The following is a 25925-nucleotide window of genomic DNA, read 5'->3' as shown; positions in this document are numbered from 1 at the left end:
AAAGCTATAGTGATGACTTCATCAATAGAAGCGCAAGCAAAATTATTTTTGTCCTTTAAGTGAAACAAATGAAAATTAGATCTTATTCAAAGATCCAACTGGCTGAAATTTAAATTTAAAGATCTTTATAACATACAGGTATGATGAATTTAGTCAAGAACAGAAATTTTCCTTAATTTTTATTAACTTTAAATTTTAGTTAATTTATATTCTCTCCTCCCATTGGCATAAAGTTCCCTCAGCACTGCATACTATATTTACATCTCCAGCCTCTCAAGTGAAAGGAGGAAGATGTGTTTCACTGACTTATACTCTAGGATCAAGATCAGTTATATAGTTAAGAATTCAACTTGGTTTCGGTGAAATGTTTATTGTTTGTTTTTGTATATAATGTCTCTTGCTTCTGTTTACTTCACTTTGCTTTATGTTCATAGAAGTCTTCCCATTTCTCTAAATTCTTTCCATTGGTCAATTCCCAATCAATTTGTTTTCTGATTTTTGCAACCATCAAGCAGTAAGACCTGTTAGCAAATTCTAACTTTGACTCCTTCCACCTCCTTTTCCAGTTTTTTACCTCTAGGCATTACCTCCTGGGTGGAAAGGAAGGAGGAAATATCTGTCTGGTCAGTGACAAGCAACACCACCAAGGCATGGTTAACCCTTTATTTTATGCTAATCCCTCCTAAGAGATGAACTCAAGGAATAGCAGTACTTCTTGTCATTTACTGACTGAGAAAAACTACATACAAAAGTAGATGCTGTTGTGGCTCTAGCTCTTTTAGCAATTTTACAACAAATAAACTCTATTAGAGAAAATTCTGAAGCCACACTGCATGTACAGTCTGACCATTTGCTCAGCAGGCTGAGCATGAGTGAGCTCTGTTGTCCTTTCTTTGAGGGAGGCCTGGTAAGCAAGAAGGAAATTGGTCTGGTTAGTTGTGCCATGGAGATGTAACCTAAGGGTCACGACAAAAGGAGTAGCAATATCTGTAACCCTTCTCTGCTATTTATCTGACATGATTCTCAGAGAAAGAAAGGCAAGGAGGGAAAACATTATCCCCATTTGTTTACAGCATGGTGTTTGAAAAGAAAACAAGAGCTCGGCAAAGAAAATAACTGAAGCAATTAATTGCTTCAGTCAAGCAGCAGGGCAAAAAATGAGCTCATAAAATCTATGAACAATCTATGAAAAGGAAAAAAGAAAAAAGAAAATTCATTCAAAATAACTATAAAGTGCACACAATATCTGAGGGTTAAGCTACTATAAAGAAATAAGGAATTTAAATAACTGAAGTGATATTAAACAATCAAGAATGTGTATACAAATACATATTTTTACAAAACAGCAATTTCTTTGACAGTGAGTTGCTGATAAAAAACACTGGTGTATCTTGGTTGATAAAAGCTAAACCTACAGATGTTGGAATTATTTCCTTCTAATTCAAAACATGTAGAATTTGGAAAGAAAACAGAGAAACAAAAAAATCCCTAAACGTTTACTATTTTTAATAGTTTTAAATCAGTCTTCACTCTTAGGTGTAGCGCTGACTTTATAAAAGGCCATGTGGGGACCAAGTACTATTGTCTCAATGTGATGGACTCATTCTTTTCCTCTAATGAAATGCCCCTCTCTTGCTCCTGCTTTGCTACATTACCAGCTACGTTATCAATACCTTCTATAAAATACAAACATCTCTAAAGCCCAATTTAAAATATATTTATATTTCCTAAAAATAGAACTTCCAGCTAGACAGAATTTGATATAGTTTTTGAAAACTGGCCATGCTAACCAACATCTACATCCTTAGAGAGGTTGCAAGTGAGACTCCCTCTGAATCACCATGGCTCACCTCTCACAACAAATGTTGAGTCTGTTAGTTCATAAATAACAGAAAATTACCTGGCTACTTTTGATGAGTACTTCAGGTGGATCACTAGTGCTCATGGTCTTCAAAGAAAGAGCTTTTTTCTGTTTTGGATGAACCTGAGAAATCTCCTTTGGGAAATCTTCTCTAAACTCTTTCTCTAATTCTTCTGTATCCTGTGGAGGGGAAAAAAATGTTCAAATGGTTTACATAGAATACTGATAGTATTAATGGAATTTATAAAACTGATAATAAATGACTGGCTTTCTAGATAGTATTTTAAGGTTTCAAAGTCTTTTACACTTTTTATCCTCACAACCTCCTGGGGACATAGGTACTATTATTACCACCTCCCTATTACAGATAAAAACTGAGGCAGAGGTAAATGACTTGTCTAGGGTCACATATCTAGGAAGCATTTGAGAATAAATCTGAACTGAGATCTTCCTAAGCCACTTAATAACTACTGTGCTACCTGGTAGCCTGAGATCTATAGTTCATAAGGTAACTGATAATTTCTGCTTTAGAGAAGAGTAAATCTGTAAGCTTAGGGATAGTTATTTTTCCTTTTACTTCACTAGGTTTTAGCCATTCCAGACAACTGAGATTAGTAAAAATAGTGCTTTCCAAAACTATTAAATAGAAATGAAGCTGAAATCACATTTCATATTATTATTTCATTCAGTCCAAGTCTTCCTAAATCAATTATATTACCTTAAGTACTAAACTTGCTTAATTATTACTGGCAAAATTGTATATGATTACTTTGAGGTCACATAAAATTTCCATTATAATCGAACTATATATATATATATATGTATTGCACCAGTGCATAAGATAATGTCCGAGGGAGAGGATGTGCATTGAAAGAGAATCAGAACTGTTACTTCATTGATGGAGGAAGTTTCTTTAATTAATACAAAGAAACAACTCAGTTTCAAAGTCAGGGGCACACAGAAATCATGAACACGCAGGTCTTTCTGATTTCAAGGCTAGTTTGTTATCCACTATCCCATGGGGTTGTTCCAGTGCACATGCAAATATTTATTTACTTGTTTGTCTATTCATTTATTTGTTCATTTAATAAAAGGCACAGACAATATATTTCCAAATAACAGATGGTCTGTTCTGCTATGTTGGACAATAAATTGCACACAGCAACAAATATAAGTGCAGCTATGGATTAAAAAAACAAACAAAACCCCAAAACCAAAATGCAAAGAGGGCAATACAGTATGCCATTTTGTTTCTCTGTATATAAAATAGCTAATTAACTTCATAATACTATAGGAGCTGAGCTATTTTTATTAACAATAAAAAACATTCAAACATATTTCGAAATACCATACTAATTACGCTTTGGGGAGTTTACTGGAACTATGGGGCAAAAAAAGACTAAAGGGAGAGATTATAGTGTTATTTTTGCTTTGTGAATTTATTTTGCCAATAAACTGAAACAAAAAGCAAACTGGATGAGAAAGTAATGCCCAACACCTAAAGGCAATTTGTCTCTTAAAAAAGTCTGAGAACAGGGCAGGTAGGTGGTACAGTGGACAAAGCACTGGCACTGGAGTCAGGAAGTACCTGAGTTCAAATCCAGACACTTAATAATTACCTAGCTGTGTGGCCTTGGGCAAGTCAGTTAACCCCATTGCCTAGAACCCCCCCCCAAAAAAAACTTTAAAAAGTCTGAGAACATGAGATGGCAACAAAGTGCTTGCTTTTTTCCACCCTTAGTTCAGTCCCTTGAATTTATGACCTCTACCAGAGTAGATGTCAACAAGTAAGAGCAACTTTATTAAAATAAAGTAAATGATCAAATATTAATGGCCAATGCTTTATGGTTTCTGCCCTTCTGGGTTCGGTTCTTCATTGTTATTCTAGTCACCTTTGAGCTATTGCTTTATATTAGAAGAATTCATAAACAAAATAGGAAATACTCTAGTTACCTGTGCAGGAGAATTAGTCTCTTCACCTTGCTTCTTCTTTTTCTTTTTCTTCTTTTTAGATTTACCAGATGCAGAACTCTGTAAGGGCACATCTTCCTTTTCTTTATCATCATCTGAAAACTAATTTTAAAAATAAGAATTAATGAGAAACAATGAGATTAAATTATATTTAAATCTTCAAAAAAATCAACTAGGGATACTCCTTCACAGTAAAAGCATTTCCTCACCATAATCTTTTTTTAAGGATTTCTGGGACAAGATAGTATAAAGAGGACTAGACGTCTTCTTTGATCCCTATATAATAATCTTTCTAGATTTTCCAAAACAGAAATTGTGCACCCAAGATAAAGGTACTTTGGTTATCTCCATGGTCCAGAGAACTCAGAATTCAAATGAAGATTAAAAACAACCTCCTGCCACCCCACAAACCATGAAAGCACACTGACCCTGAGGAGTAAAATCCTGCTCTAAGTCATAGCTTCAAAGCACCACCACTACTGTTCAGCAGTCCTGACAGTGCTAGCCCCAATGAAGCTGCCACAAGAGAGCCCAAGAAAGGAGAGCCTGGCTGTTTGGTGGGGAGGGGAAGCAGAGAAACATCCACCAGGTCTGAGTAAAAGAACTTGACATTTGACTGGGGCCAGGTCCAACCAACCAAATGACAGTGCCAAGGCTGGTAAACTGAAAAGTTTCAGAAGTCTATGAGGAGAGGGGTGGCTAGGCGGTGCAGTTGATAAAGCACTGGCCCTGGAGTCAGGAGTACTTGGGTTCAAATCTGGTCTCAGACACTTAATAATTACCTAGCTGTGTGGCCTTGGGCAAGTCACTTAACCCCATTTGCCTTGCAAAAAAAAAACCCTAAAAAAAAAGTCTATGAGGAGGCTGAAAAACATTGAAGTCCGGCTCCCAAGGAAATCACTATTAGAGGAATTAAGAGTCAGAAAATGAATAGGAGAAAAATCAAGGTGGGGGGGGCGGGGCGGGTGCGACTTAAATTTCCAAAGATCTCAGTACGAAGAAAAGTCAAAATCTTTGAATAAGTAGAAAAATCAACAGGGAAAACATTAACAGAAGGAAATATGGTTCTAGATCCAGGAATAAATGCTGCCAGCAAAGGAAAATGATTTTGACATTTGATAAAATAGAAAATCCTGGAATATGAAGAGTACATGGAACCACAACACATTATTCCAGAGTCAAATAAAAGAGAAATAAGAATTATGATATCATAATTTAAAGCAAGTAGAGTAAAATTAATGAAAAGAATAGAAAAACAGAAATCTTGAATGACAAGTTTCACCAAATAAACAAAAGAGAGGAAAAATAGATTGAAAATGTAACCACATAAAACTGAAGGACAACTTAAAAAAGAGAAGCAAAATACAATAACATTAAAAGAAAATATCCTCATTATTCAAGCAAAACATTGATTCTGAAGCTAGAAACACAGAGAACTCTAAGGATCTCTATCAGAAAAAAGGGGGGACAGGATAGAACTTAATACCATAATACCCCCTTCTTATGGTTCTTTTTTAAAAAAAGTTTTTAATTTGTTTTTTTTTTTTGCAAGGCAATAGGGCTAAGTGGCTTGCCCAAGGCCACACAGCTAGGTAATTATTAAATGTCTGAGGCTGCATTTGAACTCAGGTACTCCTGACTCCAGGGCCAGTGCTCTATCGACTGTACCACCTAGCCACCTCTCCCGCCCCCTGTGGTTCTTAATACTGTAAGAACTGCCTAGGATTTCTGGTCATAGAAAGTGAAATACCAATTCAAAGAATTCAACTCAGAAAAAAAGCAAAAACAAACAAATAAAACTACCATGCCTGCAAACTCCAAGACACACAGTGGTAACATTTAATAATACATTTCATAAATAATGGAAAATTGCCCTCAATACAAAGGAAGACGAATTCAAATAATGCAAAACCATTCTTCCCACACTAGAAAATATAGAAATGTTTAGAATAATGTAGTCTGAAAAACAATGGAATTCAGAATGCAGCCAACGTTGACATACTGTGCAAAGCTAAGCTTAACCATAAATGAAAAAATATGTTCATGTTCAATTATAGAGAAGTATTTGAAACATTTTTACAAAGAAAATTAGAACTGGGGCAGCTAGGTGGCAGTGGATAGCACCAGCTCTGGAGTCAGGAGGACCTAGTTCAAAGGAGAAATCCAGTGGAAGTAATATTGAAGAGGAAAGAATTGGACAGAATCTGGCACTATCTTCCCTAGAAACAATGTCTGAGTTTGTTTATTTTTGGTATTACTACATCACAACATGAGACAGTGTGTGAAAGAAGGTAGGAATAGGGGAATGAAGAGGAATGTGTGATATGCTAGAGTCAAATCTAGGTCTAGCAATGAAGGTTAAAATGATCCTATTGTATTTGAAAGATAAGAGCCTATAGGATATTGAGGAGGGAGGATGGATGAGGAAAAGGAAGCCTTGCTTTGGTAGTAGGTTCTACTGATAAATATTCTTATCAGTGAAAGAGATTGTCTATGGTGTTTTTTTTTTTTGCAACAAAATGGGGTTAAGTGGCTTGTCCAAGGCCATACAGCTAGGTAATTACTAAGTGTCTGAGGCCGGATTTGAACTCAGGTACTCCTGATTCCAGGGTTGGTGCTCCATCCACTGCGCCACCCAGATGGGACATTGATTATGGTTTGCAGGATTTGGTGGTGTTTAAAAAAATCTACAGGGAAATTTCCAATCAAATGTAGAAAAAAAAAGCTCAATAAAATAAAAGAAGGTACAGATTACAAGTGGGGCTATAGATAGCCTACAATGAGGCAAATGATCCCTCTGACTTCTGCAGTAAATGGCACTATTCTAGAACTGAGGCACAATTTGTCTAAAAGGGAGAGCAGCCTTGAATGGACAACTTTAAGTTTTGATTGAATGAAGAATACAAAGAAAAGTGAAAAACTAATTATTATAAAGGTTATGAGTCAGAACATGAAGATTTCTAGTAGACAAAAAAGATAATGAAGAGAAAGAAACCTTTTTTTGGAAAGGAGTGAAGAGAAATTTTTTTTTCCTTAACTTATGGACAAGTTAATGAAAGGGAGGTGAGGAACCTATTTAAATGGGGGTGGTGGGGGAAAGATTATACAATTTGCTAAAAGCAGAGAAGGAAAAGGAATTAATAAGCAAAACCCTAAAAGGGAAAGAATTAACAAATGAGAAAGCAATGGGGCAAGGGGAAGAGAGAAAGATAAAAAGGAACACTTGAAGAGGGATAAAGTAAATGAAAAAATATAGTGCTATGCAAAAGAGTGGGAAAACGAGAAATTGAAACAATACAATAAAACAAAAGTAACAAAATACAAAAGAAAAATCTTACATTCTGTCGTTTATAAGAAACATATATAAAAAAAAGCAAAAAAACCTCACAAAACAAACCTAAAGGAATGGGAAAAATTTGCTATGCATTAAGTGAATGTAAAAAAGCAGGAGTTGACATCATGCTCTCTGATAAAGAAATATTCAAAAAATAAAAAGGGAGGAAGAAGGAAATTATGCTAAAAGGAACCTTAGACAGCAAAACTACACCAAAAATTAATACATACTTCAAATGCCTTAGCACTGTGGTGGGAAAAGGTGAAATGATTGAGGAAACACAAGTTCAAGCTTCCAAGTCTATTGATTCATTAAAGCAATGCATGCTAGTAGCATAACAAATTGGAACCAGATAACCTGAGCTTGGACAGAACACTGAAAACTGAAGGAGACATATTTATACAGTAAAACAATCAAACAGACCAATATTTAAAAGGGAAAAATACATCAGCTGTACAGTTGTGAATTTGTGCACCAATCTTGGGATGCCTCTGGTTAACATTACCAAGTTCATTTAAGGTTCTCTAGGCAGCAGGCAAAGTTTCCCAGCCACACAAGTCTAAATTCATACATAATTGTTTCCTCCTAATTCCAAAACTGAGTGAGTTTCTAACAAGACAGACTCTGGACTAGACCCATAATTGAATAGAAAAGGGACTAAGTCACAGGCTAGAGTAAGTCTGTTTCACTCAGTCTTCACAAGTAACCAGCTTGCTGTGCTAATCCACTCAATTCCCTTAGCATTCAAATTCTTAAAAAAAAAAATTTCCTGAGCTACAAGAAGACATAAACAGTAACAGAATAGGACAGGGAGCCCTCTTCCTATCATGTGTTAAGTCTTTACCAAAGGAAAACAAAAGGGAAAATATAGAACTGAACAAATTCTTGGAAAAGCTAAGAGTAAGATTAATAAAGACTTAAGGTAGCTTCTAAATGGGGCTGTAAAATAAAATGAATTGTTCTAAGCACCACCTGGAAGTTCTACAAAAGCTGATCATGAAGAGTTTACAAATATAATGCAAATAAATGTAAAAAAGGAAGAAATAGCTAAGATTTCCTCCACAAATTATAGTGCAACAAAATGCGATCACAAAAGATAAAATCCAAATAGAGACTTAACAAAGAAATTCTAAATAATCAGAGTTGAATAAATTACAGAAACAATAAACATGTTAAAGAATGATATGAAACTACAGGGTAAAATTTCTGGGACACAACTAAAGTACTCCTCAGGGTAAAAATTATATCCTTAAAAATATACATTAACAATATAGAAAAAAGAAAGGATTAATGAACTGAAGATGCATTAGAAAGCCAATAAAGAAAATGCCTAAAATAAGTGCAAAAAAGTATTTAAAAAATTTAGTAAGAGGGAAGCTAGGTGGCGCAGTGGATAGAGCACCAGCTGTGGAATCAGGAGTACCTGAGTTCAAACACTTAATAATTACCTAGCTGTGTGGTCTTGGGCAAACCACTTAACCCCATTGCCTTGCAAAAAAAAAAATTTAGTAAGATAGCAGGTGAACAAGTGAAATCACAGTAAAACTCAAAAGAAATAAAAATAATCAGGACATTTTATGCAAAGTTAGCTGACATACAGAGAATAGAAAAGAAATAAAAGAAACCTTTGGGAATGTAAGTAATTCAATCTCAGAAAAAGGGAGCCAATCTAGCTATAAAGAAAGTACTGGAGGAAAAAAAATCTCCTGGTCTTTAGAAGTCTTTTTAGCAGTTAGTACCCAGACTTTGCAAATTATTATCAAAAACTGAGAAAGAAAACAACCTCACAGAATTATTTTTTATGACAAATATAATTAACAGAGAAAGATAAAAATACAGAAAAAATTATATAGGCCCTTATCTTTAATGAAGTTTAAGCAAAAACCCAATTAGAAAGAAATCAATTCATTATGACCAAGTGGGATCTATACCAAAGCTACAAAAATGATTCAATATTAGGAAAATAATCGCCATAATTAATCATGTTAAAAACCAAAATATTTGAAATCACATGATTATCTCAGTTGATGAAATAAACCTTTGACAAATATAAATTTTTATGATTAAAAAGGGGTGAAATGATCAAAAGAAATAGGGCTGAAAGGGAAGTAGCATTTCCTGATCTTAGAACATTTTCAAAACCATCTGGGATAGATTAAGTGATGGAAGTTCTGTAACAATAGCATTTTTAATCCAGTGTTTGATAAATGGGAACATAAATATTTGACAAAAACTGCTTGGAAAACTGGAAAGAAATTTGACAGAAATTAGTTTCAGAAAAATACCTTACACCATATACCATAGTACATTCTAATAAATATGACATTATATTAAAAATCATGTAATTAAAAAACTTAAAAGAGAAGGAACAAAGACCTCTCAGTTTTGGGGAGGAGGTATATTCTTAAGTAAAGAAATAAAGGCAAATATAAAAAATAGATAACATGAAAAGGAAAATCTGCAAAAACAAATTTTATGTACCTAGGAGATAAGAAAGGAAGTGGTTAGAAGGGAGTCAAGGAAAGCAAAAACCATGAAAAATTTAAAAATTTAAAAAATGATAAGCAAACTCTCCAAAGAAAAATAAATTAATTGTATAAATAGCCTATATTGTAAAATACACATAATAATTGAAGAGGCAGAACATGAACAAAGTCTTGTCATTTAGTAATTGGTTTAAAATTTAAAGAGGATGACTGGGGGAAAAGGAAAACATATATTTTTAAATGTCTATCTTTTGCTGTAGTGACAAAGAACTGGAAATTGCAGGAATGTATCTATCAATTGAGGAATGGCTGAAAAAGTGGTATATTTCTGTGATGGATTGCTACTATACTATAAGAAATGACCTTAGAAAACATGAGGACTTTCATGAAATAATGAAGAGTGAAATGACTAGAATCAAAGAACACTGTATATAGTAATAGCAATAGCAATATTATTTTAAGAACAACTTTGAGAAAATAAGTAATTTTGATGATTAGAAATACCCAAATTAACTATAAAAGATATATGAAGGCACAATCTGTAACAAGAGAAAGAAATGATTTAAAAAAATGTACATTACAATTTTACATCTACATATATACCTATTTGTGTCAAATGATAGCCATTGCTATCAGGGAAGGAAAAGGAGGAAAGAAAAGAGAAATTTGCTTGAAAATTTTTAATTTATATCAAGAATATCAAATTTTACATAACATGTTTGCAGTTTCACGTACAATCATCTTTATTGTACTATATTGTGAAAGTGCTAGTTTTAGTCCATAAAATAAAAACAAATTTAACCTAAAAAGTCTAAAAAATGGTGATTATACTCTTCCAGCATTTACATTAGAAATGAGATTCTAAACATAAGATCATGGCATCAATAACTAATTAAGAAATCTAAGAAGAGACAATAGTAAGTCTTTTTTGATAACTCAACTCTTCACAAAGAGATAACCTAGGGGTACTAGGAAAAAGGGGTCTAGAAAAACAGCCTAGTCTAGAAGCTCATGGAAGCCTTTCAGTTCAGGGACCTGGGACAAGTGAGGGCCAAGGAGATTGGAGCCCAGACCAGAATCTAAGTTAGAACACCTGGAGCTGGTAGCTGTGCCCTTTTGATCCTGAATACAGGCTTAAAAAAGAAAATGGAAAAATAAGTAAAAGGAAAAAATGCTCAAGAAAGAAATTCAAAAGAAAATAACTTTACATCATCTGCAGCTGAACATCAAGAAAATTACAGAACTGTCCCTGAGAGTTACAAAATTTCATGGAAGAAATAAAGCAACAAATTAAAAGTGCTACAAATAAAATATCTTGGAAGGAAAAATGGGAAAGGAATTTGAGAGTTCTAGAGGAAAGAATTGGATGGAGAAGAAACAGTGTAGTTTAGAAAGTACAAAACTTTACTCAAATAAAAGGTTCACTGAAAAGGGACAGCTAGGTAGCACAGTGGATACAGAACCAAATCTAGACTCAGGAAGATCTGAGTTCAGAAACTATTTTCTTTCCCTTTAGTTTACCACATCTGAAAAATGATCTGGAGAAGGAAATGGTAAAGCTCTAGGATCTTTGCCAAGAAAATGCCCAATGGAGTCACAAAGAGTCAGACATGACTAAAAACAACTGAACAGCATTGAAAGGTCTATTGGACTAAATGAAGATCAAGGATTATATGAGACAGGAAGAAAGACAATCTGAAGCAATCAGTCAGAATCACATAAAATCTGGCATGCAGAGAGAAGCTTGAAATAAATCTCATCAGAAAACTTACAACCAAGAATTTAGCCCCCAAAATAAATATAGTCTTACAAGGAAAAAATAAATACAAAAAATAGATCACTATGGTTAAGGAGATTTCCAGGTACACCTGATGAAAAGATGTAATTGAGTTGATACACTGAAATGGAATCAAAGGAGTCAATGAAAAAACAGAAAAGTAAACTACCAGAAGAGATTATATGATGAAATAATTACATTCAAATAGTATAAGAAGAAACAAGTGTCTCCTCAGAACCCTAATTTCTAGGCCTGAAATTAGTTTTACTATATGTTAATGATCTTAATAGAAAAAAGGAAAAGAGCAGGCAAAGGAATACAATAGGATGGTTGTAGGTGGAATATATTGATCTTGCAAAATAATGGGAAGAGAGATTACAGAAACATAAAGGAAAGGGTTGGGGGGGATGGACTATACATGAACTTCCTTTCGTGTAAACTGGACAAAAGTGGGTTAGACATACATATGTGCATACATATAACACAAAGAATGTGTCCAAGAAAAATACTAACTTCCAAAGGTATCCAGTGGGAATGGGAAAAAGCTGTGGGAGGTTAAGAGGAAAAGTAAATTTGGTGAGGGATGCTGTGTGTGTGTATGTGTGTGTGTGTGTGTGTGTGTGTGTGTGTGTGTGAGAGAGAGAGAGAGAGAATGGAATAAAATGGTAAAAAAGGATAAGAATCTGTGGTAAGGTACTAAGCTAGGACAAAGGAAAAGAAGTAATGGAATGGAACGATTAAAATACAAATCACTTCTATTAACAAGCACACATTTTTCTTATTTTCTTTGTAAACTAGGAAACATGGCAAAGAGAAGGAAAAGTTTGAGATAGAAGTGAGGTAAACTGCAGGATCAATAATCATAGCTGTGAATATAAAGCAGAATCACCATTTACAGGAAACACTTGAAACAAAAAATTGATAAAAGATGTCTCAGACAAGGCAACATTAAAAACAGACTAAGATAAACTACAATACACTTAATGACATTGCGGTGAATTAATATAGAGATTTAATATATAAGCATCAAATGACATATCACTTAAATACTTAATGGAAAAGTTAATGGATTTGTAGGAAGAAACAGAGTAAAGGTATAAATTTGAAGATTTCAATGTAATCCTCTCAGACCTGGAAAAATTTACTCAAAAGAATAAAGGGTTAAAGAGTTAAGAAGTATTTTACAGAAGTTAGATATGCTAGATTTCTGGAGATAAATGAGACCAAAAAAAGAAGAACATTAACTATGTGTCTCTGCTGGATAGTGCATTTTATACATTACCCATCTTTTGCAGATCACAACACAATAAAAATTAAACTCATTAATGGACTTTTGAAAAAGGATTAAAAATTAAAGCCTAACTTTTAAAGACTGATGGATCAAAGAAGAAAGATAAGATAGTTTTGAAGACAGTAATAATTAAACAATATACTATATAACTTTTCAGATCCTGATAAGCAGTTCCCATATAGAGTTAGAAAAAATAACAAAATTCATCTGGAGCAAAGACAAGGTCAAGCTCCTAAAGGAGAGATAATGTAAAAGAAAAAAAAAGACAGAAGGAAGGGAGTCTTGACTTGATGTTTTTCCCTTCCAGGTCTATAAAGTGGCTTAACTGATATGGCAATGAATAATTACATCAATTTAGGTAGTATCCTTTGGATTATATTGGTAGGAGTAACAGATAGCTACACTTATTTAGGTCTGCATTTATTTTTGTCACCTTTGACAATTGTTGGGAGAGGCTAAGCTATAATTAAAAAGGCACACAGATGCATAGGTGATTCAATCATTCTGGAAAATATCCTAGAACTATGCCCCTAAAGTCACTGAACTACAAAGCTTATACCCTTAAAGATATCAAAGAAAAATGAAAATGTATGTTTATGTATAAAAATATTTACACAGCATTGTAAAGAAAACTATGAAAGAATTAAGAAATGATCCATGCAGTGACAAAGCTCAATTCCAAGGTACTAGTGATGAAGCATACACTCCTTTCTTCTGACAGAAGTATGATGAACTCAAGGTAAAGAATGTTTTTAAATACTAAAAATGTTAGATTTCTTTTACAACGAAAGGGTGGTAGCTAGGTGGTGCAATGGATAGAGCTCAGGCCCTGGAATCAGGAGGACATGAGTTCAAATTCAGCCAGAGACATTTAACAATTACCTGGCTGTGTGACCTTGGGCAAGTCACTCAACTCCACTGCCTTTCAAAAACAAACAAAAAACCCCCCACCAACCAAAAAAACAGGTTTCTTGATCTCTGTTCTCCAATCCATCTAGTTACCAAAGTAATTTCTCTTAAGAACAGCTCTGATCACAAATTCCAACAGCTTCCCATTTCATCTAAGAAAAAAATCTAAAGTCCCCCATTACCTGATCCCAATCTATCTTTCCAATGTCTCACTCCCTTTCTTCCACTTCATAGTCCAGTCAAACAAGACTTCTCCATTCCTCCATAGTACTCTAAAACTTGGGTCTCCATGCCTTTGCACCAGATATCCCCTAAGATTCGGATATACTCCTTCCTCAGAATTGCCTCATAAAATTTCTTACTTCCTTCAAGATATAATTCCAACAACATATTTTCAGGTAATCCAGTCTAGCTGAAGCAGCAAAGCATTTTGAAGGAAAGACAGGAGGTAGCATGTGCCAGGCTAAGTTAAACCACTACAACTACTTTAATGATCATCTTCCCTTTGACAAATGAAGGAAGGAAGAAAGGAAAAAGAAAAAATCGGGAATAGTAAATTCTTCCAGCCCAACATCCTCAGCCATCACCTTGGGAAGCAATCCCTGTGTAGATGTGGCCTAGGCAACTACTCCTACAGGTACTACAGTCACAGCTAATAAAAACTGGAACATTCTTGGCAGTAAAGTCCTTAATCTTGTGAAATGATTCAATAGAAAGTGTTATCATTTTATCAGTGGACATTACTATTTGCTTTGCTACTGTATGCTAAGTCCCATGCGACATTTCCATCTGACGTGCAGTTGAAACCTTCTATATGTATCATCCCACTCATTAGAATGTAAGCTTCTTGAGAGCAAGAACTATCTTATTTTTCTATTTACCTCCAGTACTTTGACATGTTATATTCATTCATTGATATTTGAAGCCTTACAGGTCCTCCTAAGTGCCACAACCTCTACCTCACTACCTTAAATTTTCTATGTGTCCTATGCAAAATCTAAATTGAAAGTGAAATTAGGCACAAATGATAAGGGCCTCCAGATGCTATTTTATGGATGACACTGTACAGACTGCACAGAGCCTCAAGATACTAGAGAGTCTCCAAAAATGAGTCAAGTAAAAAAGAGATCACTAACAATTCAAAGAAAAGTCAAATGAGGAGGGGGCAGAGCCAAGATGGCGACAAGAATGGATTGTGTCTTAGGCGCTCTCTCAGAATCCTTAGCTTATAAGTTTTATAACTAAATTTTTGAGAGACAGAACCCACAGAGGGACCCAGTGAGGCAGTTCTATTCAAGGTAACCTGGAAAAGAGCAGAAAGACTCTGCTCCCCAGGGTTGGAGGGGGTTGGAGGGGTGGCCCACCAGAGGGGCAGCCTCCCAGAGGCAGCCCCAGGGTGCTGGGAGCCGCTAAGCTGCGGGGGAGTTTACTGAGCTACACCCCGGGGAGCACCAGGTACAAAGTGGGGGAACAGCGGGGGACCTCTGCCAGAGTAAGCACGTGGAGCCCAGCCCTCAGGGCACACAGCAAGGAAACAGAAGCAGGCAGAGCCGGTAAGCAGGAGCCCCCAGGGCATGAGCCCATTCAACCTAGGGAGGGGAGTGAAGAGAGACTGCTGAGTTCTATCCTCTGCCCCAGGAACAGGACTCTGGGGTTCTGACCACATTCAGATCCTGATGGCAGTCTAGCCCCCCCCCCCCCATAGAACAGCAGGACCCCCACACACACCTCAGGCAGAGGGGGGTGCTTAATGGTCATTCACAGACCAGGAGGGAGGACAGAGCCTCAGACACTGAGACCCTTGTTGGAGTGTCCCAAAAGCTCAGGAAGCACCCCAAAACCAGGATCAGGCTGGAAAAATGAGCAGAGAAATAAGACCACTGAGAAATATTTTGCATAGCAGCCCAAGGATCAAAATACTCAGTCTGAAGATGAGGAAGCACAAGCTCTTCCATCTAAAGACTCCAAGAAAAACAGAAATTGGGCTCAGGCTAGGACAGAGCTCAAAAAACACTTTAAAAATCAAATGAGGGAGTTAGAAGAAAAACTGGGAAAAGAAAGGAGAGAGATGCAGGAAAAACATGATAATGAAATCAGCAGCCTAATCAAGGAAATCCAAAACAATGCTGAAGAAAATAGCATGCTAAAACCCAGCTTAGGTTAAATGGATAAAACAGTTCAAAAAGTTATTGAGGAGAATGCTTTAAAAAAGCAAAATTGGCCAGATGGAAAAAGAGATAAGAAAACTCTCTGAGGAGAACAAATCCTTCAGACAAAGAATAGAACTCAGGAGATGGATGAATTTGAGAAACCAGGATTCAATACTTCAAAACCAAAAAAATGAAAAATTAGAAGAAAATGTGAAACATCTCATTGACATCATTTTCAAAGAATTACTACAGGAAAATTACCCTGATATTCTAGAAGCAAAGGGCAAAATAGAAATGGAGAATGCACAGATCCCCCGAGAAAGAGATCCCAAAAAACCAACCCCCAGGAATATTATAGCCAAATTCCAGAACTCCCAAGTCAAAGAGAAAATATTATAAGCAGCCAGAAGGACACAGTTCAAATACCGTGGATCTGCAGTCAGGATCACACAGGACTTAGCAGCAACTACATCGGAAGCTCATAGGGCTTGGAATATAATATACTGGAAGGCAAAAGAGCTTAGAATGCAACTGAGAATCAACTACCCAGCAAAACTGAATGTCCTCTTCCAGGAAAACAGATGGACTTTCAATGAACCAGGGGAATTTGAAATGTTCCTGTTGGAATGGCCAGAGCTGAACAGAAGGCTTGATCTTCAGATACAGGACTCAGGTGAAGCATGGAGATTGGAGGAGAGGGGGGGAAATATGAGGGACTTGATGATGATGATGATGATGAACTGCATGTATTCCTGCATAGAAAACTGACACTGATAATACTCATATGAACCTTCTCAGTTAATAGAGTAGGTAGAGGGAGCTGTTATAGTTGAAGCACAGGAGAAAGCTGAATTTGAAGATATTTCATATAATAAGATTTCTTTATTACAATGAGCTATTGCAATGATATGGAAAGGGGGGGAGGCAAGGGGGAATGGCAAGGGGGAATGAAGGAACCTTTGCTCTCATCAGGTGTCTAGGAGAGGAAACAGCATATATATTCAATGGGGTATAGGCATCTGGAGTAAGAAGGGGGGGACAGGGGGAAGTGGGGGGGGGGGGGGGTGTGTGAGTGATGGAGGAGAGGATGGACCATGGGGGGAGAGTGGTCAGATATAACATTTTCTTTTTTTACTTCTTGCAAGGGGCTGGGATTGGAAGGCCTGTCCGGGACCATAGGGCCAGGTGGATGCTGGGTAAGGGGTAATGTGGGGGGGCTCGGGGCCTCTTGGCCCCAGAGCTGGGGATCTGTGTGCTGCGCCACTCAGCTACCCTACAGTAGAGTCAGAGTGAAAGGAGAGAGAAAATATAGTACATGGTAGTGGAGAAATACGAAAGGAGGGAGTTGCGATCGGCAATGGCAATGGTGGATAAATATGGAAGTAACTTTTGCAATGAACTTATCATAAAGAATGTGATCCACCCAGGACAGAGTTGTTGGTGTTGGAACAAAGACTCAAGCACATTTTTTATTATTATTATTATTGTTATTTTGGGGGGGGGGTGCAGGGCAAATGGGGCTGGGTGGCCTGCCTGGGGCTGCATAGCAGGGTGATCATTGGGTGTCTGAGGCCAGATTTGGACTTGGGTGCTCCTGGCTCAAGGGCCAGTGCTCTGTCCACCACCCAGCCACCCCTACTATTATTACTATTTTATTTGATTTTGGGTCTTTTTTTCCTTCTTTTTTTTTGTTTTTTTTTTGCAGGGCAGTGGGGTTCGGGTGACTTGCATGTCACATGGCTGGGTGATGTTGGGTGTACAGGGCCAGATGTGGGCTCAGGTGCTCATGGCTCCAGTGCTGGTGCTTCATCCATTGCGCCACCTAGCCATACCTACAATTATTACTAGTATTTTTTGAAATATTAATTTTTTTCTCTCCCCTTTATTGCTCGAGTGAGTCTATATTTATGGGGGGAGGGGGTATTTCGTTTACTCTTAAACAAGAACATTTTATTAATGTATAAAAAACTTAATTTGTACAAAATGAGAATAAATATTAAATAAAAAATAAAAAACCAATAAATTAAAAAACAAAAACAAAAAAAAGAATAAAAGTGAATCTTTTGGGTGTTTTGGCTGAAGAATTTGAGTTTTCATAAAATGCATAATTGATGCTGCATTCTTTTCCTCCTTATGCTACCTGTCTGCCAAAATGTAGTTTTAGAATTTGGTCCAATAGCTTAGTAATGATTGAAATAAATATCATCCTTCAAAAAAAAAAAGTCAAATGAATGAACATAGATATATAGTTTGATGAGTAAATTCATCAAGGCAGATATCCTGGATAGACATCCAGATTCCAGACTGAAATGCATTATCCTAAAACAAAACCCATCTGTTATCTGATGAGGCAATAAAAAAAATCACAAGACAGCATAATAATTATTATAAGTGCTCACTACATACACTGTTGGAACCAGGTTACTCACACTGGAGAAGAAAGCCAAAAGTTCAAGTAGTTTACAATGAAAGGGAGGATTGACAAATGGAATCTATGCACAAAAAAAGCTATATTCCATACAAAAGACACCAGCAATGAGGAGGACTGGGAAAGGCTTCTTGTAGAAGGAGATGAAGCTGCAAGCTGAAGCCAGGGAAGCTGGGAAGGGGGATGTGTGTGTGTGTGTGTGTGTGTGTGTGTTGGGGGGGGGGGGTTAACGAAGATAAGGGAATCGATAGAGGGAGTTGAAGGACAAGAAAGAGAATTCCAGACATGGAAGAGTTAGAAATATTTAGTGAGAATGCCTGGAGTCAGGAAATGGAACATCTCCATAATCTTCAAAAATAAAAAATGTGTCTGATAAAGCAATCGAGAGATGTATGATTGGTGGAGTGTAGGAAACAGCACACTGTCAATGAAAATGTGCTGGGAAAGTAGTGTGAAAATTATCATCCAGGAATCTGTCTAGAAATGGATGTGAAGATATGTAGCAAGAGCAAAGGATAGTATATGGAGCAACTGGATGTAACACTTAGATCCAGTAATGTTTAAAAAAAAAAAACTAAACTAAAGAAAGTCTATCAAATCCAACCTCAGACACATAATAATTACCTAGCCGTGTGGCCTTGGGCAAGCCACTTGACCCCATTGCCTTGAAAAATCTAAAAAAACGAAAGAAAATTCTATAGTATGTGGGATTGATATTCTAGGAGATGTGATCAAGAACTGCACAGAATAACAAAGTGTAGATAATCTACAATCTCTGCCATTGGAAAGAGCACACAATGATCAATGAATCATGGAATAAGAGCAATTTTCTAATCCATTTCCTATATTTATTAAAAAGCTGTCAAAGCAGGTACCATGGTTGGCACATAGAAGCAAAGTCTTCCTTCATGACATGTGTCTCATGCCTCAAAAATTAAGGATACAGAGTACTGAAAATGTGAATTAATGTAATAATCTCCTACTGGATTACAAAATTATATAAAAAAATGATAGCAAGTCCCTTTACTTGGTAAATATGAAGTTTAATTAGCTAAAGGAACAAAAAAAAAAACCTAACAATTTTTTTACTTACTTTCTCATCATGGACTAACTCTTGAGATTTCAGAAATGAAGCCTTTTCTTCATCTACCCAGTTCCCCCACTCTTCAGCTGGAGCATTCCAATCTGAGCTGGGATCAGCAGAAGAAAGCCCATCTATAAATTGAAAACACCATAAAAATGTCAACTTTTCCTACTATAAACGTAATAGTAAAATACTCCAGCTTATAAAGGCTTCGGTCCCATCAGTTACAAAATTGTTTAGCAATAATTATAATGTGGCAAAAACTTCTCTCTCTCTCTCTCTCTCTCTCTCTCTCTTTCTCACACACACACACACACACACAAGATATAAGGAATTAGTTGAACCTGTCATCTCACCAGGACATAGAACTTTTAGTGAGAAAACTACAAAAGCAGGTAAGCAGGTGAGAGCGTGTTTGTAACAAATTCCTACAAAGTTTCTTTGGGACACACTGAAAGCCTGTAGCCAGGGTCACAAAGCCTGCATAAGTCATAGTTGGGATTTAAGTTTTCCTGATTCCAAGGACAACTCTATACCACAGTACTTTTCAAAACAACATACTAGTAAAAACATTTTTTTCTCAAATAATGCATTGAACTAGATTTCTGAGTAAATAACTAGACAAGTTATTCTACTATCTAGTCATTCAGTGTTCTCATTTTCCTTTTATTTCCTGAATATCATAATGCTACATCAAGGTAGATTCTATAACTTGGTACTTTTTTGCCCTAGAATGTTTTACCTCTTAAAATTCTTGACTTCCTTCAAAAGTCAGCTTGAAAGTTTCATTCTTTAAAGTCTTTTTCTATTAAGTGTCTTCGAAAAGCTTCTTCACTTACGATAGTTGTCTAGCAAGTAAACATAACTTTTCTCCTGTCTCTTCTTTTTATAATACATCACCCACCCCCATCTTTCTCCACTAAGGTTCCCTTCGACCTGTCTGTTCAACAGTGATCACTGGACAGATGACTAATATTCTGGAAAAAATGATTCTTGAATACTATCTACCAAGGAATATATATGATCTTTGCTAATAAATATTAACAAAATCAGAGTTCCCTATAATATGGAAGAAGTCCCATTTCAATAAGTCTACAACCATTTGTGTGCCAACTATCTAAGTTCCTTTCTTCATATCTACAATGAATCTATTTCTCTATCTTGCTTCACTCAAGTTATTAAAATTCTACACTCATGGCACCATTCCTAGCTAACCTGAAGTAATGAAATCTCTTATTCATCCAATCAAAATGGGTAACTCTCTTTAAATAGCCTTTCAAAAGACAAGAAATTATGACATGCCCAATGTCTACTAAATGTTGAAGACACAAAGACCAAAAAAAAAAAAAAAAAAAATTCCTGCCTTCAAGAAATTTAACACTGTAATTAATATTGGTCTAGAGAAAGAATATAAATAGTTAAATGCAACAGCTTTATAGAGTAGATGGAAGGGAATCTCATGGCAAGCTAGGTGTACTAGTAAAGACATTTTAAAGAATGTAACTTTCAAGCTGACTTTTGAAGGAAGTCAAGAACTTTAAGAGGTAGAACATTCTAGGCTAAGAAGTAGGTTGGTTCAAAAGGCACAGAGCCAGGAGATGGAATGCTATGTGAAGAACAGCAAGCACATCAATAGCTGGATCAAAATGTGTATGAATGAGAGTAAAATGTAAAAAATAAGAGACAACTACAACAAAATTTAAAACTAGAAAAATAGGAAGAGGTCAGGATATAAAGAGTTATAAATGTCAAATAAGGACTTTTGTTGAGTAGAGGCACTTCAGGAAAATGACTTTAGTGTCAATGTGGTGGATGGCTTGGAATTTGGGAGAGACTTGAAGCAGACATAATTTCTTGTTTATAAATTAATGGCTCTGGAGATTTCCTTCAGAATATTCCCTGTTTTATCTATCAGATTTTACTAACATTACTAACATTTCTTTAACATTATAGATATTAATTTGAGAACATTTTGAACAATGACCATTTAGTTTTAAGACAGCAGACCGACTTCCACCCAGCCCCTCCAAACTTCAGGTATATCTTAATTCCCATTAGTAATAAGTCATTTTTAGCCTGAGTCAATTCTTCTTAAAATTATTAGAGAACAAGCCTCACCCTATGGGTCATATAATCCAATTATTATTCCTCTTTTAAAGATGAAGAAACTAAGGCTTAAAGAATTTAAGTGACTTTGTACAAGCTTATACAAGTAAATAAAGGTGAGACTTGAACAGCAATCTTCTAACTGAATCCAATGTTGTTCTCTAATATCACAGTTAAATAGCAATATCATAGTTAAAACACGTTAGATTTATGTCACTTGATAAAACTTAAAGCTAATGAAAAGTAAAGATAAGTAAGATAAGCACTATCTTTCCAACTATATAATAATCTACATAACTGGAGTTACTGTTTTTCAAATGTTAAGAGGAAAGCATATTTCTAGTTTCCTTTACTGTACTAAAATACCAGGTTTCTATACTGTTACAAGAACAAATAAAGTCTAGGAATAAGTCAATGGCAGAAAAATGAGTATTTGTGAAGAGAAAGGCAAATAGCTTACTTGGGAGACCTTAAATTAAGTTCTCACAACTATAAAAAGATTGACTGCCTTGCATGCTGCTACACATGAAAGACCGGTAATGAAAATAATCTTTCTTTTTTTTGGATACAAATTGTTAATGAAAATAAGCTTTATTACATCAAGTAATAAATACATACAAAGATGCACATAACAGTTTTAGTCATTTATCCAGATTTTTTAAATCATTCTATGGCAAACTCAAGACCTGAAATCTACAGTCTGTCTGAAAAGTAACTCTGGGTTCTTCATTTTTTAGTAGACTGATCAATCATCTGTATTTGTAACTCATGCATTTTAAATTGACTTCAAAGCACGAACAATCATGCAAAAGCTCACACACCAAAAACAAAACAAAAACAAGCCCACATTCTTTATTTTTTAAAGCAGGGATCATCATGTAGCCCTAACTGGGAGATACCCAACTGTTAGGGTATGTCAATGCAGCTGGCATTGATTTGTGAAAAAAATCTTTAAAGAGTTATTGGAGATTCTGGAAAAGGTGCAAAGATTTAGGTGGGTGGTTTTAAGTGTATTCAAAGGAAGAAAATCCAAGATTGGGGTTAAGTTAGCAGGGCAGTAAACTAGAGTTGGCAGCAACAGAAGCAGAATTTTCTACATGTGTGGTCTGGACTCAATATTTTTAAGAAAAGTGACCTAGGTTGCTAACTACATATAATGGAAATCTTAACTGCAAAATGACCTATTCTTACAGACTGTGGTGGGGATGGGAAGAAGAAAAGGGGAAAGAACCCAAACTTTTGGACCATTAAACAGAAGAGATTGATATGAATGTTTTGAAAGTCATCAGAGGAATAAGTGTTAGTCTTTCTTCTTCACAAAGAAATGGAAAATTTTGGAAGTGAAGTGGGAGGCTAGGATCTTGCACTGTGTTCAGTCTCTGCCAGGCATTCCCGGAATAATCCTTGAGCATGAATGATGCCTCGTTTTAGCCTCTCCATGGCACTTTTGCTCCCTGCATATGTGGGTATGATCTCTTTCCCTAGCTCTTCGATGATAGCTAGAAGTTCTGCATATTTACTTTGAGGTACCTGGCTGCTCCCTGAACCCTGGGTATAGCCCAGAGATAGGGGTCCATAGTCATTGATCAGCTGCCGATACTGGGTAGATGCCACCATGCTGGCGAAAACAGAGTGGACACTCCCAGCTGGGGGCAAGGGGGCGCCCGAGTTGGGCTTGTAGGACATGCCGGCAGCTTGGTGGCCCCGGCAAAGATGGCCATCACTCGGTGGGACCCCCACGATATGGCCCAGAGGCCACCCCACCACGAACTCTAATCTTAATTTATTTCTCTGTATCTTCCTATTCTCCAACAAATCCAAAATGAAAGATGTTCAGATGCCAGGAATTTAAAAAAAAAAAAAAAACTGGAGAAAAACCCTGAAGTTTAGGGCTGAAAATTTTCAATGAATAGCCCTTATAGGGAGGCAAAGAAAAAAATATATTACAGTCTTGAGAGATAAATATGAAGAGGCAAAATTAATCCAAAGTATTAGTGAAGTTGCCTACAGTATTTTTCCCATACCACTCCTTAATTCCCATTTAGGCAGTGACAAATTTAGTCCATAGAAAATGAAATTTGAGCCTTAAAGTACCAGCTACTTAACTAGGAGTATCTTTGGCCTATGTTTTAAACAGCTTATCACCTTCACGAGTTCAGTCAGTTTGGGGTTTTCTTGGCAAAAATACTGGAGTGATTTGCCATTTCTTTCTCCACTTCATTTTACAAATGAGCAAAATGAGGCAAAATTAATGACTTGCCCAGGGTCATATAGCCAGCAAGTCACTGAGGCTGCATCTGACCTCAGGAAGAGGAGTCTTCCTGATCCCAAGCACAGAGCTCTATCCATTTCATCACCTAGCTTTCCTCATTCTACTAGTGTTTGATGGTCCATGATTAGGGTAGCTACTTTTCTTTTTTTCTTTGGCTTTTGAATTAAAAGAACATATTCAGAAGCAAAAGCTAGGCAAAGACTTATAACTGAGGCCAAAAGTAGATCATTGTTCAGTTGTAGATAATGGGTTTAGTGAAACAAAATCTGGAAGGAACAGGACCAATGGGAAACATGATGCCTTCCCTCCCAGAATTTAGCAGCCTTACAATGTAACATGATTTGTCCTTCTGATCTTATTGCTTGATCACCTATTTCCTATGGGTGTGTGCCCTTCCACCAATATATCATGGCCATATGAGTTTCCTACATGTACCCTTCCACCTAGATTTCTCACTTAAATGTGCATTTGTAGGAAAATTTCCCCCAAATTCAAGCAAGAAATGTTTTACTGCTACCTTTCTTAGTGTGCCATTAGTTTATTAAATGACCTTGCTTTCAACAAACTGTTTCTTATGAAGGCTTAATAAAGATAAACACATCAATGGGGATCACTAGCTAGGGTTTGTGCGGATGCAGGCCCAAGTTCAAAGCAGATGTTGAACTTGGAATAGCTGTCTCTAGGAAACCTGTGGATTGGATAGTGCTTTTAAGTGATACATACATAAATAAACATATAGAACACATTTCCAATGGACATATGAATTTCAAACTCCTGATAATTTCCTATTATACAAGAAAAAATCCTTAATCTTATGAAAGTTTATTATCATAGATGGTCATTTACTCCAATCCTCCCCCATTATCTATCCACCAGTCAAATATATTTCTATGCCTTTGAAAGACAAAATAACCAAGTATAATTACTTTGCTGCAGCTGACTACTTTTAGATGGGCACAATATTAGAGTAACAGTTGAGAGGACATAGGTCAGACTCCCACAGGTTCTAAAAGCATGAAAGACTCTGATGCTGCATAGCTTGTCATCCAGCTCATCTCAGTAACACCCATAACCACAAAGATGTTCAAGTGACATACATTTGGGCTGTAGCAAATAATGTATATTATTACCTAGAAATATTTAGATTTTCACCTAATGTAGAGAGAATCCATAATGATATCATGGTCTTTGTGTTAAGAAAGAACAGAGACAATTAAGAATGGGTCACCCAGTATGCTTACCTTTACAATTGTATATTTTAACCCTAGAAAAATGATACTTGTGGGTACAGTACATGATAAAAGGCCAAAAAAGAAAAATAAGCAAGAATTGGGAGGCAGTAATGGTTATTTTGTGCTTGAGTGGCCAAAGGACAAAGGTAATCAAGATTTGGAGTAAATCAAGACTCTGAACCTAAGGAGCATCCCCGATTCCCTGTACTTGGTAGGCAATATTCAGAGTCAGGGTTCTGGATGCAATGTTTCTGTTAATCTGGTCACAGGGTTGGCTTCTGCTACAGTGTGTCATACTGCTCTATCAACCTTCACAAATAAATCATGACTTTCATATATCTGCTACATACTAGCAGGGACCAGAGGATTCAAAGAGAGTATAAGATTCATAAAGGAGGTAGAAGATAACTGCCAATATGAAAAAAAAAGTAGCTATGTTCTTCACTTTCCTTTGATCTTTTCTGACAAGCTTACCTTTTAATTATGGCCCAGCTCTCTACAACGTTGAGAATTATTGGACAGTAGTGGTTTAAAGGAAAATCCATTTCAGATTTGGCTCTGCCATATTATATGAGTTTGTTCAAACTACTAATGTTTGCAAGGAAAATGCTTTGTAGAATGAAATGCTATATAAATGAGTTACTAGTAACAATTTCTTTCACTGGGCACAAAAACTTGCTGACTGCATAGTCTAAAAATTCAAAGTCACTTTATGTTTTGTGTCCTTGATCCATTGTGTGCTATGCTGAGATTTAATAGTAGAAACATAAGGCTATCATTTTGTCCTTGAATTCCCAAGGTAGCTTTAGAATAGAAACAGCAATTTGTGTTTAAATATTATTTCAAGTATGGAGTTAGCTTAAGTATGGCATTATATTAATCAGTTTTCAAGTAGGGCATGACATTAAACTCTTCTGAACTAAAGTTGAAAAGAAGATATAAAATTAAAGGCAAAGACACAAAATAGTAAGGTTATTTAAAAGCAAGCTGCTGAGAAAAAGCTTTGTTGTAATTTTTAAAAGGA

At 36.1% G+C, this 25925-nt stretch overlaps 1 protein-coding gene and 1 pseudogene across 1 annotated transcript in view; both read right to left on the bottom strand.

Annotated features, from left to right (window-relative positions):
* Positions 1-25925, bottom strand: part of MTDH (metadherin) — a 73854-nt gene that overhangs the window by 2915 nt on the left and 45014 nt on the right. The window contains 3 exon segments of the mRNA XM_074200457.1: positions 1901-2041; positions 3815-3934; positions 19301-19422. Of these exon segments, the coding sequence (XP_074056558.1) occupies positions 1901-2041; positions 3815-3934; positions 19301-19422 (383 nt within the window).
* On the bottom strand, positions 19429-25921 carry LOC141497691 (cyclin-dependent kinase 2-associated protein 1 pseudogene; annotated as a pseudogene).

The sequence above is a fragment of the Macrotis lagotis genome, chromosome X (assembly GCF_037893015.1).
Source record: "Macrotis lagotis isolate mMagLag1 chromosome X, bilby.v1.9.chrom.fasta, whole genome shotgun sequence".
NCBI lineage: Eukaryota > Metazoa > Chordata > Mammalia > Peramelemorphia > Peramelidae > Macrotis > Macrotis lagotis.
The sequence above is the reverse complement of the archived record's forward strand: the minus strand, read 5'-3'. Positions and strand labels throughout refer to the sequence as shown.